This window comes from Labrus mixtus, chromosome 3 (assembly GCF_963584025.1).
Source record: "Labrus mixtus chromosome 3, fLabMix1.1, whole genome shotgun sequence".
Classification (NCBI taxonomy): Eukaryota; Metazoa; Chordata; class Actinopteri; order Labriformes; family Labridae; genus Labrus; species Labrus mixtus.
This window is the reverse complement of record NC_083614.1, coordinates 16,333,852-16,348,814: the sequence shown is the minus strand read 5'-3', so window position 1 is coordinate 16,348,814 and position 14,963 is coordinate 16,333,852. Positions and strand designations below refer to the sequence as shown.

The 14,963-nt window shown below is 42.3% G+C and overlaps 1 protein-coding gene across 2 annotated transcripts in view; it reads right to left on the bottom strand.

Annotated features, from left to right (window-relative positions):
• ssbp4 (single stranded DNA binding protein 4) overlaps window positions 1-14,963 on the bottom strand; it is an 81,175-nt gene that overhangs the window by 19,082 nt on the left and 47,130 nt on the right. For both annotated transcript variants that reach the window (XM_061033304.1, XM_061033305.1), the window contains exon 5: window positions 1,860-1,949. In XM_061033304.1, coding sequence (XP_060889287.1) covers window positions 1,860-1,949 — 90 coding nt within the window. The remainder of the gene's footprint in view (window positions 1-1,859; window positions 1,950-14,963) is intronic.

Genomic DNA, 14,963 nt, shown 5'->3' with positions numbered 1-14,963 from the left:
AATGATTAAAGCACAAAAAAAAACCTCCTTTCAGTGGATATAATCATTCGCGATAGAAAACATAAACATATTTTTCTGCTTTGAATCCTTTGTACTCTTGCACACTACAATTGTGGAAACTTAACAGTGTTAGAATAAAAATATGGAGGAGGGAAAGATCCCACACACACACACACAAAAAAAAAAAATTGCGCCCCCTTCACCTGAATGATTAAATGAACTGCAGAAAAGTCAGCAGCCTGCACTTTCAGCGCAGACCGCAAACATTAGTTCACCAGGGAGTGCAGCTACCTCAGCAGTGTGTGTGGTTTTAATGCTGGCTGAAGGTTGAAAAATGCCATATGGACACACATTTACATATGCTGCTGCTCTGGGAACCCTGTCCTGTACTTGATTTAAGAGAATGTGATGTAAAGTTTGGAAAAGGTAGAGAGAATATTTTCTGTTATGCAGCATTATGTTGACACTTTCGTTAGTTTTTTTTTGCTTTCTTTACCTTTGCCCGCTTTGCTGCTCTGATTAGCTGAGTTAAGCACAGACTGAATAAAAGAGAGTGAATATTGCTCTCCTCTCTGCTCATCCTGTCTATCTGTCGGTCTGTCTGTCTGTCTGTCTGTCTATCTGCAGCACACAGGGTCTATTTATGGAAAGCAATGTCACTCATGCAAAACCATCAGATAGCTTTCTCCCTGGCCTGCTCATACATCATTAACATTCTCTACGACCGCTGCATGCACACACAGACACACACACACACACACTCACACGCACACACTCACACACGAGCAAACTGGGCACACACCAACATGCCGACTGTACAACACCAAATGCTGCCAATCAAACTGTACATTATATTGCAGACAGCTTTAAATGTACCACAAAGGCAAATGCGCTTTTTTCCTGAATTGTTGAACTGCTGATTTAAATGCTCATAGGATGTCACAGGTGTAGAGTTTTGCTTAAGAACTAATATGAGATCAACTTGACTGATCTGTTCATGGAATGATCTCTTCAATCAAAAGACCTCAGCTTGTCCTTCTCCCTCAAAAGACGCAGCCAGATATCATTCCATTACTTTAATAGACATGTTAGTTCTCTTAAAAACCTGCACTGGTACTAATAGAAGATGAAGAAATCAGATTTTTTCAGCAATTTTTTACGAAGTATCATAAGTAATTCAACAGCTTTATGAGAATACAGTTTTCATTTCCCTTTTCGCCTCTGCCAATCGAGTGAATATCTTCAGAGGTTGCAGACATTTTAAAACCTCAAATGTGAAAGTGTTACTAGTTTAATGTATATCAAACTGTCAAACTAGGCTTGCGTGCTTGCATGTTTGTGGGAGAAAGGAGAGAGTGATGGAAACAGAGAGAGAGGAGAGAGAGAGAGAGAGAGAGAGAGGGAGAGAGAGAGAGAGAGTGTGTGTGACCTCGTCAGCCTCGGAGACAGCCTTCAGAGAACAGTGATGACAGGAGGAATTAGTGAAGCAACACAAACCAGAGAAAATAGCCTCCTATCCTCTCCTCTCCCATCCTCTTCTCTTTTCTCCTCTATAACTTTCACTGAGGCAACATTTCATATATCGGCAGATAAAGGTAGCAGACAAACTCTTAAGAAAACAGTTAGTTTTGTCAAACAGAGCACAGGCGTTGACAGCCTGAGCTTGGACATATGGGACAGAGGCAGAGAGACAGAGGAGGGAACACATCTGGACAGGGATTAGGACAGCTAAAGAGGCTAAAAAAGGAGGAGGAGACAGAAGGATAGGCTTAGTTATGGCTGTGGGAGGGGCTGTGCAAAGGGTGAAGTTGGGGGCGGGTAAGGGGATGAAGTCAGCTAGAAAGTTCCTTTTTTCTTACTTGAAAGAAGCCCGGGGGCATGGGTCCTCCTGGCATGCCGTCGTTGGGTGGCATGTTGCCCATTACTGGACTGGGAGCAGCAGCCGCACTCTGAAAAAAAACCAAATAATAATAATTTAATCCTCATGTTAGATGGAACAACAGCGATCTGAAAGGTGTTAGAAAATATTTTTATTGACTGAGTATAACAACAAAAGAGTTATGGTGAGCATTACTTATGTTCCACAAATTCAAACGTTTTATTCACTTGCTAAATTGGTAACAAACAGGGCAATTACAGTTAACTGATGAAGCAGTGATTATCTTGACGGAGCGATTTGTGATTTGACGAAATACACAAAACTATCTAAACAAGATGCACATTAGGAAAAACTGAAAGACTTTGTACAAGTCTGAATGCTGCAACATCTGACCAGAACAGACAGATATATCAATATGTTTTTTTCAGAATGAGCTGAAGATGAATATATATCAAGAGGAGGCCAGTCTCAAAAGAGGTAGAGTTACAACCACAAGGAGTGATTCAAATGCATAGAATCATGTTCCAAACGACCAATGAAAACTAAGTGAAAATGTGCAATTGGTTTTCTTAAACAACCTCTGAGTGAACCACAATATTCCCCAATGTCAAAAACTATAGAAAGTATAAGAAGATGAACGATATGACCACTCCCCAAAAGTGAAGCCAAAACATGTGGAGCCCCTTTGCTGACTGTCAGCAGTATAGGTCAAAAGCCCCGCCTCCTACATGTTAACAAACAGGACATGCGTCAAAGTATAATGTCAAATTTTTTTTTTCTAACATAGATTCAGTCTAAAGTTCTTATAATGCTTATTTAATTATTTTATACTTATTTATTTATTGACAAATGCGGCTCAAAATTCATTGGGTCAAACTTTTGAGGGACTTGAAGCAGCTATTATTTTGCTTATGAAGATTTTGTGGAACTCTGAGCAGCAAATCAGCACAAGAATTTGGATTTATAAAAAGCTTTCTTTATGCCTGCATGCAACACCCTGTTTGGATATTGCCTTTAAATATATATTTTTGCCAACATTTCCGTTGTTTTTGCTCCTAATTATTAAGATTTTTCGATAGGGGAGATGACAGATGTGACACGCTTTGGTTTTTTTCTTCCGAGGCGGTGAGGCAGACTGTTAGCGTTCGGTCATAACTGCTCTGTCAGAGCTCAACATTCACACATGGCTAGCGTGATGTGAGGAGCAAAACAGTCACCCAAAGAAAAGATTTTCAGTTATGGGGATGTGGAGCCTAATATGTTTTATACAGAGAAGCCAGGGCTTGTTGCACAACCATGATTGAACTACAGAAATGTTTTGTCTGTTTAAGTTTTTATTTTTTATCTGAAAAAATCTACGACTGAACTATTACAGCCTTAGATGAAATCCACATACGCACGGCACTCTCCTCCAGCCCCTCCCCCCACGTAACAAGAGCTTCACTCACTTCCAGAGCAAACAATCCCTCCATCCGTCGGCTGACCCGCACTGCCCAGACACTAACTAACAGGCCCCGGGGCCATGGACAAGCAGGAAGGCAGGAGTCAGGACACACACACACACACACACACACACATTCAATCACACTGCACTCGTAGGTGGTGGTTCAGGGTGTGTGAATCTGTGGGACTCTTAACAAATCATGAGAGACCTACGGAGTGTGACTATGGATGTATCCACAGGAGTCGGACACAGTTAGTGTAGATGCTTGTGTTCTTCTCTGAGGCGTGTGTGTGTCTGTGTGATGTGTGTACATATCTACCAAAGTAGAAGGTAAAGACTAATACAGCTAAATTGCCACTAATGCCCCTCAAAAATAATTGAAAATATTGATATCATATTTAACCATTTGATTACAGCGTTGGTAAACCTAGCATTACATTGGTGCTTCATAGTGCTGTTGTAGAATCTATTTGTAAAAAAGAGCCACTGAGACCAAACCCAGACCAGTTCAAATCACAAACAGTCAAAGATAAAAACATGTGTGTGTGTGCGAAGGAGTCCTTTATCCAATGGCTGATTGGTAGGGGATGTTCTTTACCTGTTAGGGTCGTCTTACACTTCCCTACACTGGGTACCAGTTACTGATCGCATCAAATTTAAAACTCTGCTGCTCGCTTACAAAACAGCGACAAAAACGGCTCCTCTTTACCTAAACTCTATAATCCAGGTCGACACTCCCTCCCGCCCACTGCGCTCTGCCAATGAAAGCATCTGATCCTACCTTCCCAACAGGGTCCTAAGTCTTTAACTAGACTCTTCTTCTCTGTCGCCCCCTGGTGGTAAAACGAACTTACAAACTCCATTCGATCTGCACCTTTTAGAAAAAGCTAAAGACCCATCTCTTTCATGAACACCTACTCACTTAATGGTATTGTTGATGACGATAATGATGATGATGATGATGATGGTTTTGTTTGATAATGACGATTTTAGTATACTTTTGATGCTGATTAGAACTCTGACAAACAGCAGTCAATGTTGTGCTTTTCCTCTGTGCATTGCCTGTCAGAACTAAAGCTGTTCGTTCGCACTTACTGACTTACTTTCCTTCTTTCTAGATCCTTGCTTGCGTTGTACTTACTCTCTGATGTACTTCGCTTTGGATAAAAGCGTCTGCTAAATGAATTGTAGACTTACACTTCTGGTCATGTCTAATACGCTGGTGTATAAACTGTAATGGGGTGTCTTAGAGTCTCGCCAAATGAAAAAAATCCTTTTCCTTGTTAAATCCAGTGTTCTTGTGTTAAATGTTTATTCTCTATCTGCCATTATTTGTCAAATATATATCAATAAAGCATTAGCGGAGTATGTTTACATAAGAATAACTGTATTTTCTCTTCCTTTAAAATGTTCAAATATCTGATGACTCATCCTGCACTCAGGTGTGTCAACAAATTATTCGACCAATATCAGGTATAGGTGTGCTTTACTCAATCTTGTACTACTGAAACCCAATAGGAGAATCAATGTACCAGTATACGACTAAGAATGATCTCTGAAAAACACAAAGAGACACTTTAACCTCAAAGGGAACCTGTAAACTGTGTGATTATGAGCTGTCATCGAACTATGGCATGGCACTATGGCTAAATGTCGTATACACACACACACACACACACACACACACACACACACACACACACACACACACACACACACACACACACACACACACACACACACACACACACACACACACAGAGTAAACCAGTCATGGCTTGAGCATTATCTACTGAGAGATAAACAGAGTAATGAAAAAAAAGGGGGAATGAAAATGTGAAAAGGAAGAGAGAGGCCAGAGGTAGCAGGATGAACGGCAGGGCATCTCACCGTGAGTAGGAAAAGTGAATGGAAGTGGTGCTGGCATGTAAGTATGCGTGACCAGCGTGTGTGTGCGTTTGTGTATGTGTGTGTGTGTGTGTGTGTGTGTGTGTGTGTGTGTGTGTGTGTGTGTGTGTGTGTGTGTGTGTGTGTGTGTGTGTGTGTGCGTGTGGCTGCCTGCCTCCACCAGCCAACAAGGCTCCACAGTACTCAGGTGAAGCAGCAGCAAAAGGCCCCTTCTCCTAGTTGCCATGACAACCCCGACCTCAGCTCCTGCTCTCCAGTGCCCATTAAAACCCTCAGGCCGTCAATCATCAGCATGGCCAGGGAGCACAGAGAGAGAGAGAGAGAGAGAGAGAGAGAGCATGAGAGAGACTTGGGGGGAGAGAGAGAGAGAGAGAGAGAGTGCAAGAGAGAGGGAGGAGAGAGAGAGAGAGGGAGGACAGAGGTAGAGGCCGATAAGAGAAAAAAAGAGAGAAAAGAATAAGAGAGTAGAAGAAACAGAGATGGAGTTTAAAGCAGCCTGTGGCTTTTGATAGCTGCCCTGTTTGCTACTATCTCGCCTTTCTCTCTCTCTCTGCACACAGACATTATACACACACCTGAGCAGTGTTAACTCCTCACACACAGCACCCTCCTCCATCTCACTCTCTCTGCACCTCCATTCATGCACCCATTGTCTTTATTCATTTAAATTAATTTTTCACTTGAGAACCTGTACTGAGCACACATTAGTTACATAAATATATTTCTCTATGTAACATCTTTAGTCTTAATTCACCATTCAAACCTCCTCCTCCTGATTTGAAAAAAAGCTTCTACATCAACTAAATGCTCAATCCTTTCAAAATCTCATGCTCTCTGATCGTTGATTCTTATCCAGTGTGCACTGTGTTATGTGGCTCTGACCTGTTGCTATTTAATTTTATATATAAAAGTTTATTTTGTAATTAAGGGATATGCATTTTTTCCTGCAATTTATACTGGTTGACGCTCATTTTGTTGTGTCTGAAGGGAATCGGAAGGCACTTTGTAATATCTAAGCTCAGCTTCCTGACTGCCTCATTTGGGATCAATCCGTTCAAATGAGTCACTCCTCTTTTAGGAAAAACAATGACTTGCCTAAGACTAGGACTTAAACCCCCTTTCACACATGCACTCCTTGAAACGTCACTGCAGCCCTTTACGGAGTGCGATTCAACATCAGCGTCACAAGAAAGCTGCAATCATTCCGTCTTTGTGCATTCATACTGATTTCCACAATGGCATAATATTGGTGTTCCAGTGTGTGAATTCACAGTGCTTTATGGTGGAGCAGAAGCACGACTTAGAGAAACAGCTGGAGCTCCACATACACACCGCTGTTCTCGTCCCTGCTGGCTCCTCCGATCCTGTCTCGTCTCTGTGACGCCTCTGCTACTACCTCTGAAGGCGGTAGAGGTGAGATTCCTCCCCCCATTATGCCACCATTCATACTAAAAGGGTGATGTCACAGTAAATGTTGCGCCTTCAACGGGCAGAAAAGAAGATACGAGGGGCAATTTCTATTTTAATCAGGGTCATGTCATGTTAACAACCGCCACTATCAGATTCAGTAATTAAGCTTAAAAAGGTAAATAGCCTATATATTCATACTTTAAAGGGAGAAATTACATAGGTGTCAATGAATGTTTTCCCTCTGTAGATGAGGTAGAATAGTCCTAGTCCCTTTGTAATCATCATTGAGCATGTATTTGATCATCTCCTCTACAGAAGGGGTCTGCTCCCCTCGTGCCCCTGGTTGTGATCCTCTTTAGGTCCATGTTGGAGGCCTAGCTCGCTGGCCGGCCGGTTTGCCCATTGATAGTGAGTGAGCAGCTCTATCTGTCAGCTGATCAGACCTCTGCTTCCAGGGGGTAATGGATCTGCTGTTATCTGGGTCCAGACAAGCAGGCCAACACACTGCTACCTGCTGGCCACAACAACACTGATACCGACCTGTTAGTGCCCGTGTGAGTGTGTCTGTGAAAATATGTGTGTGTTTCTGTCAGATTGCACGGGCTCAGCCTAACCCGCCTGGACTAACCACACAGTGCTCAACGACCCCCACACACACTTTTATATCTCAAACACACACACACACACACACACAGAACACAATGTGTTCACAAACACATACAAATGTTAAAAGTCCATACTTGCGCCCTAAGGCTGTGCACACAGTTTTTTTTACACACATGCACACAGTCCAGTCGAACATTTATTTCGCTTACATTATTCACTCAAGGGCTCTGCGCGTCTCTCATTCTTCGGTTTATATCCGCAACAGTCTCCCTTTTTCTCACTCCCTCTTTGTCTGCTCTACAGCTCCAACAAAAAAAACGCACAAACTGTGAATACAGCTGAGAAAGCAGACTGGTTGAGGCTTTTAATGTACAGAAGTTGCCCTTGATGCAAAAGGGATGCAAATAAAGGACTGAGGCTTCATTAAAAAAGGCTCATCCTTCATTAAAGTGACGTGAGTGTGGCATAAAACAGTGATGTGTACTGTACAGACGTGTTCCTGCATTAATGAATACTCCTTTGTAGATCTAACCATGTAGTTCCTGTGGCCTGCAGATGCGCACCTCTGTAACTTTCTATGACGAAAACAAGAAATGCCGTCATCCTCTCCTCCAATCTCCCCAATTTGTCCCTCTGTCACAGCCCTCCTGCTCCTCCTCTCCCCTCAGCTTCCAGTGCTCCAATAACTCTGTCAGTGAAGTCAACTCTATAAAGATTAGCAGGGAGAGGCAGGAGTGTGTAAGCAGGGCTGTCGGCTGACAGACGGGTCTAATCGATGGAAGATGGAGAGCTCCTGAGCTGCTCTGCCAGGAACCCGAGTCCCAACCCTGGAAATGCCTTCCAAGGCCAGGGATACTCCCTATGCAGACTTATATATACACAACAGGTATGCACACAAATATACACACACAAACACACACAAGTACTATGCATGGGGGCATAATGTACATACACACACACACGCACGCATGCGCACGCACGCACACACACACACACACACACACACACACACACACACACACACACACACACACACACACACACACACACACACACCTTCCCATAGCTCCAGCAGCTGTTATGTCAATCAGGTGAATTAATTACCGGTAAACAAATCTGCTTGGGATCCCCCCACAGAACACACAAAAACACACAAAAAAAACAACGCACAAACAAATATCCCTCAGCTCCCATCATCGCCTCTGACTTCTGAGCATCTTCTTCCTCCCAGGTATCGGGAGCCCCAGGAGCCTGGAGTTGCCTCTGAGCTACCCAGGCACCGCTTGTAGCTGGAAGCTCAGGGGGAAGGCACTGCGGCTGGGGGAATGGCGCCCAGCTCTCCTCCTGCTGCCCAGGAGTACCTTTTACTCCTGCCGCTTTCTGTCAGGCTAACCATTTATGACAATTCAAACACACACACACACACACACACACACACACGCACACACACACACACATCACCACCTGAGAGGAGAGACAGCACGCTCTGGAGTGCAGATGGCATCAATAAACACACAATTGTGCACACATATATGGACACAGACGGCTGGAAAAAAAAAATCCTGCACTCAGATGAAACAAACAAATGCAGAAACACAGACAATTCTGTTGTCAATTTCTGCAGCGTGTAAACATGATATTGATGTGGTGACTCTCTGTGGGCTGATGGCAGCTGACAGAATGAAAGCGAGGGATCTATACCACCTGACAGACAAAACAACATGGATAAATAAATAAAAACAAGAAAAACGAAGAGAAAAAGTTGTTGGACGTGTTAAAGTCAAATTTCACTTCCGCACATTTTGTATTTGAAATCCTGGCATTAAACTTATAGACATTCATCACTGTGACAGAGTGACTAACTCGCTGGCCTATGAGCTTAGAGGTTGTCAACCTCTGATTATCTGACCTATACCCATTACTGGTGTGGTGAATTGAAAAACTTGCTCTCTCTAAGGTAAGAATGGAAGCTTTACACTTCTTTTTTTTAGAAAGTTGTCAGATAAATATGAATAAGAAGAAAATCTAATTCTGGATCAATGATTTAAATAATCTTAAATTACAGCCATACAACAACTAACTGATAAAACAAGCTAGCAGGAAAACCCTGACTCCATCCAGCGTGGAGATTTACTTCTTAACCATGAGCTAAATGAATCTGACACAAACATGCCTAAACCACATACACACTACACATACAGTATTGATGTAAAGTAATTTAGCAGCTGGCCTCCTGACAAATACACACAAAGACACACTGTAAACACACACACCCAGAAGCTTTTATTGGCGGTGTTGGTAGATAATGACCAAAGGTTGGCGATGGCCTGCTGCTCGCTCTGGTGACCCTTCTAACACAGGTCCCCCCTGCTGGCACTGCTCTTTAATTACACACACACACACACACCCACATATACACACATATACAAATATACACACACATATACAGTCCCCAACCCCTCTGCCTGTGGCCTTTCACTCCCTCATTAGGCAGTTGGTGTTGAGTGGAAAGCCACCAGAGAACCAGAGGACAGGGTGTCATGATGACGCTTCTCCACACACAGCTACACACACACATATAAACACACACTCTGAATGAAAGAGGCAGACTTACACGCACACTCACAGCTATATGCCTAATTGAAGATTATTAATGCTGCTAATTAGGGAATAAAAATGCTTGAAGCTTGGAGACGAAACCCAACGTGAACAAAAGAATGAAAGTGTGTTACATTTGTCTGACAGACAGGAGAGAGAGAGAGAGTTAAGGGGATATTATTTTGATCTCCCTCCTGTCCTCTGAAAGAAGTGTCTGGTGTCACGCCACTTATTCACTGAGTCCAGGCGTGGAGTCTGTTTCCAGCACTGCTTCAGTCAGTGCTCAGCTCTTCAGGTCAGAGAGGCTGCAGATCAGCAGATCAGGGTGGAGCAGGTGGATCATCCCCATGTGGTCACCTCATGTGATAACACAAACACACAGGCACGCTGAAACGTTTTGGTTTTTTTTGACACTAGCTGTGCACCACGATGTGTGTTGCATTCATTGATATTTTTCACTATTCACAATTGTAAATATTTTGGTCGACTGTGTCCCCGAGGGAGAGCGGGTTGACCTCCAATCGGGAGATAGGCAGTTCAATCCCTGCATGGCATCTGCAGTCTACATGTTAAGGAATTCTTTGACAATACACTGAGCGCCAAATTGCCTGCAAATGCATGGCCAAAGGTGTATGACTATGTGTAATGTTTGGATGTGTTTGCTTGTAAATGTGTCTTAATGAATTCAATCACATCCTGATAGCTCTTTGTATGGCAGCCTCTGGCATCTGTGTGTGTGCATGAAAGTTTGAATGTTGCAGAAGTGTAAAGCACTTTGACTAGTCAAAAGAACAAGAAGGGTCAAAATAAGTACAAGTAATATATTTACCACAAAGTACCCCCGAGTCAAGACTGTCTTTCCTTTGCTGCCTTTAAAGCACCAACTATCAACAATTGGGAACAAACAGAATTTGTTACAAAAGAGGCACAGAAAACTTCTGCTTAGCCTCAGCTGATCAGAACGCAGTACAGCCAAAAGTCAGGTGTTGTTTTATAAATAAACAGTAGTATAGAGATCATTAAGGAAACATTTAGAGATAAATGGTACCATAAAAACAGCATGTAAATTACAAACTATTCATCACGAAATAAGACTGCAGGTATGCACTGAACATCTCAGACTGATGATAAATAGCTGCATTAGAGAGCAATGGTGGAATCCAATAGTGGAGTTTTCCTTTAAACACATACAGTAGAGTACATGCAAACACACAGCTACACTGACACAAAACCAGACAACCGCACACACATATAGATGTGTCTGCTCAACACACACTGACATTTAGCGAGCAACAGTGACATTTACATTTCTGCATATACAACTGCCTGGCCCAAAAAAAAAGATCACACACTCTAACATTTCGTTGGACCGCCTTTAGTTTTGATTACGGCACGCATTCCGCTGTGGCACTGTTTCGATAAGCTTCTGCAATGTCACAAGATTTATTTCCGTAAAATGTTGCATTAATTTTTCACCAAGATCTTGTATCGATGATGGGAGAGTCGTTCCACTGCGCAAAGTCTTCTCCAGCACATCCCAAAGATTCTCAATGGGGTTAAGGTCTGGACTCTGTGGTGGCCAATCCATGTGTGAAAATGATGTCTCATGCACTCTGAACCACTCTTTCACAATTTGAGCCCGATGAATCCTGGCATTGTCATCTTGGAACAGCCCGTGCCATCAGGGAAGAAAAAATCCATTAATGGAATAACCTGGTCATTCAGTATATTCAGGTAGTCAGCTGACCTCATTCTTTGGGCACATAATGTTGCTGAACCTAGACCTGACCAACTGCAGCAAACCCCAGATCATAGCACTGCCCCCACAGGCTTGTACAGTAGGCACTAGGCATGATGGGTGCATCACTTCATCTGCCTCTCTTCTTACCCTGATCACTCTGGAACAGGGGAAATCTTCTCAAACAGACTAACATCTTTTCCACGACCACAGGATGGGTCTTTCAACATAGTAGTTTAAGAAATGAGAAGCTACTCGTTGCATCACTTGGGGTTAAATAACTTGTTGCCAGCTGAAAGATAATCACCCATGCAGTTATTATCCAATGGGAGGCTCTTACCTATTTGCTTAGTTAAATCCAGGTTGCGACTTTTTTTTTTTGGATAGGCAGTATATATTTATATATATATATATATATATATATATATATATATATACATGTATATATATATATATTTGCTGTAGGTTCAGACAACTACCTTCTTATATCCTACAAAGTGTTTACACTAGATCACAGATACCACTGTATGTTCTACAAATGTTCTGTTAATCAGATTCTGTAAATATTTGATTTCAGTCTTACAATGTATTCAGTATGTTTAGGAATATATTTAAAAAAAAAGGTTTCTGTGAGAATGAAATAGAAAGTTGAGGGCAAGAAATATGGAATAAGACCAGAGGAAAACGTCAATGAGTGAGCGCAGAGCAGGTTGGTAAACAGATAAAATGATTGGTCTCGTTGATCTTAGGCAAAACCAGAGGAAATAATGATAACACAAGCTTTACACACACACACACAAGCAGTAGTGGTCACTTAAGACCATATCTCCTTTTCTCCTTCTACTTTTCCTAAAGTGCTTATGATTCATCAGTAACGGGGGAGGTTTTTTTAGTCCGGAAAAAACAAGCATCTCAAATCTCTGAGATTTGTATTGCACAATTTTCTGTTTGTGCACCAAATCTGCACTCTTGCAAGGAAAAACTGAACAAATTCAAGCTTTAAAAGCCAGCAGTGGTGATACAATGTAAATACACTGAATTGTAAACGCTACTGCTAGATTTTATGGAAATAATCTTTATGGTTTCTATGAACTAAAAATGTGTCTGCTGGGGGTATCGTGTTGGTCAGTAGGTCTACAGGCCTGCTGAACGTAGCCTTGCAAAAATGGCTAATCATGTGTACCTAATAATTATAATCTTTTACTCAAACTTGTTGTTAAAAAGTAAAAGCTTCAAAGAAACATAGGGATACGAAACATACTTGTTTCTTGGTATGCTGAACTATCTTGTCCATATATTTCGCTGCAGTTTATCTAACCTACAGACTCACTTTCACACTTGCTACTGATGGAATCTGTTGCAGCTCAAACTTTGCCAAGATTTAATAATATAACATAACACTTTATCAGCCAGACCTCCTACGGGACTATTAAAAATGAAAAGAGTCTCTGGCAACCTTGTTAGCAATATCTACCTCCTCCTTATTCTTTGGCATTCTTTCATATTCTCAGCTCACATCTTTTCCCTCTCCCTCTCGCTGTCTCATGATGTGCTCACACTACTGGATTTTATTTCTGCAGAGCTGAGAAGGTGCAAAATGAAAGGGAGAGGGAGGTGGAGGTACAGTATACTGTGAATGTATAAAAAAGGAAGAGAGCGAGAGAGAGAGAGAGAGAGGGAGAGAGAGAGAGAGAGAGGGAGTTACAGACCGGCTGTACACATTCCTCAGCGCCTAAAGCAAAGTGGTGGACCTCAAAGCTTCAGTCAGACGTCTTTAGCTCCGAACGGTTAAAGAATTACCATACATTATCCTGCATGGGGTGCTAATAGCAAAAAATGAGCTGAATAAACACTGTACAAGGGAGACAGAATAAGTGAAACACTGAGTTTAAAAAAAATTTAGCCACAGCCGTTAGCTTGTTCATTTTTGTTGCATTACAATGATAGAAAAAGGCCTGCGTATTTGACACTGGCACAATGTTCTTCCATACACTCCGACTCTGTATGACACTTTAGTTAAGTAACCTACAGAAAAAGACCTTTAACGCCATCTAACAACAGTCTGATCTACTCAACCTGTTTCTATTTTGGATGCGTGTCTGGGTCTGTGTGTGTGCATGTGTGTGTGCTTTGTGGGTGTGTGTGTATGTGTGTGTATGTCGGACCAGGCAGGAAGAGGCATTCCCAAAGGAGCAGTCCTCCTGAGTGCCAGACATTAGGGGGTTGGGTGTGTGAGACACACACGAACACAAGCACACACATGCACAAGCACACACACACACACACACACACACACACACACACACACACACACACAAATGACAACTCTACTGTCTGTGAGGGTTGAAACAATAGTGCACAAACTTTAATTTGTGCAATAGTGCGCTATTTAACCAATGTCCAGAGATAAAATATCTGCAAGTATTTAAAGTCTGTAAAGAAATGGGTTATGTGTTTTAAGGTCCTTTTTGCTTTTGGAGCTATTTCAGTTGATTTGAGCTAAGTGCACATCAAATGCTCTGAGTCGCTTCATGATCAAATAAACAGCCCCATGTACGAATCGATCAGGGAGGTCTGTAACAACAGAACAATACACATGACACACCATCATCTAGTGTTTAGATTTCAAACAAGTCCTGGTCCAGGTCCTACAGGGTTAGTCAGGTTTTGTGTTTTTAAACCCAGTGGCCTTAAGGACCCAGGAGCCAAACAGCAACTAACCCTGACTTCTGCCAGACAGGAGGAGGTGAGGGGAGACAGCAAACCGCATTCCCAAGACAATGGATGGTCTGTGGGACTTTGCTGAAACTCTGAGGGCCCTGGGGCAAGCTGAGGAACAAGGGACTAACTGATGGTGAGATTTAGAAAAGAGAGAAAGATTCTAGAAGTACAAGGATAGAGGTCAGAAAAGAAGAGAGAAAAAGACAGAAAATAATGAGTAAAAATAAGAAGGACAAAAGCTAAATAAGGAGGAGGTGTAAGAGAAACTGAGTGTTATCGCATAGCTGGGAACCAATAAGGAGAATTTGGGATAAGGGGGACTGGAGTTGTTAAGGCTAAAAAGTTGACCTATTACCACTATTGATTCAGTCTTAACTCTCGTGTACAGTGAGGGTTTGAAGGTTTGTTTTCAATTAAGAGGTTAACCATGGCTTTCTCCCCCCACATCCAACCACAAGTCAAGGTAATGGCCCCTATTCAGACACTGTGTGGGGAAGAACATTAGATGCGCCTCTCTTAGAAGTTTATGATTGTGATAAAATCATTGAAAGGTAGACCACTGTAGTCGTCCTCTTTTCAGTGGCGTGTATTTAGAGAAGCCATTTCCACTACAAACTTTCCGCTCATTGCTATTGTAACTGTCTGAATAGATTAACACA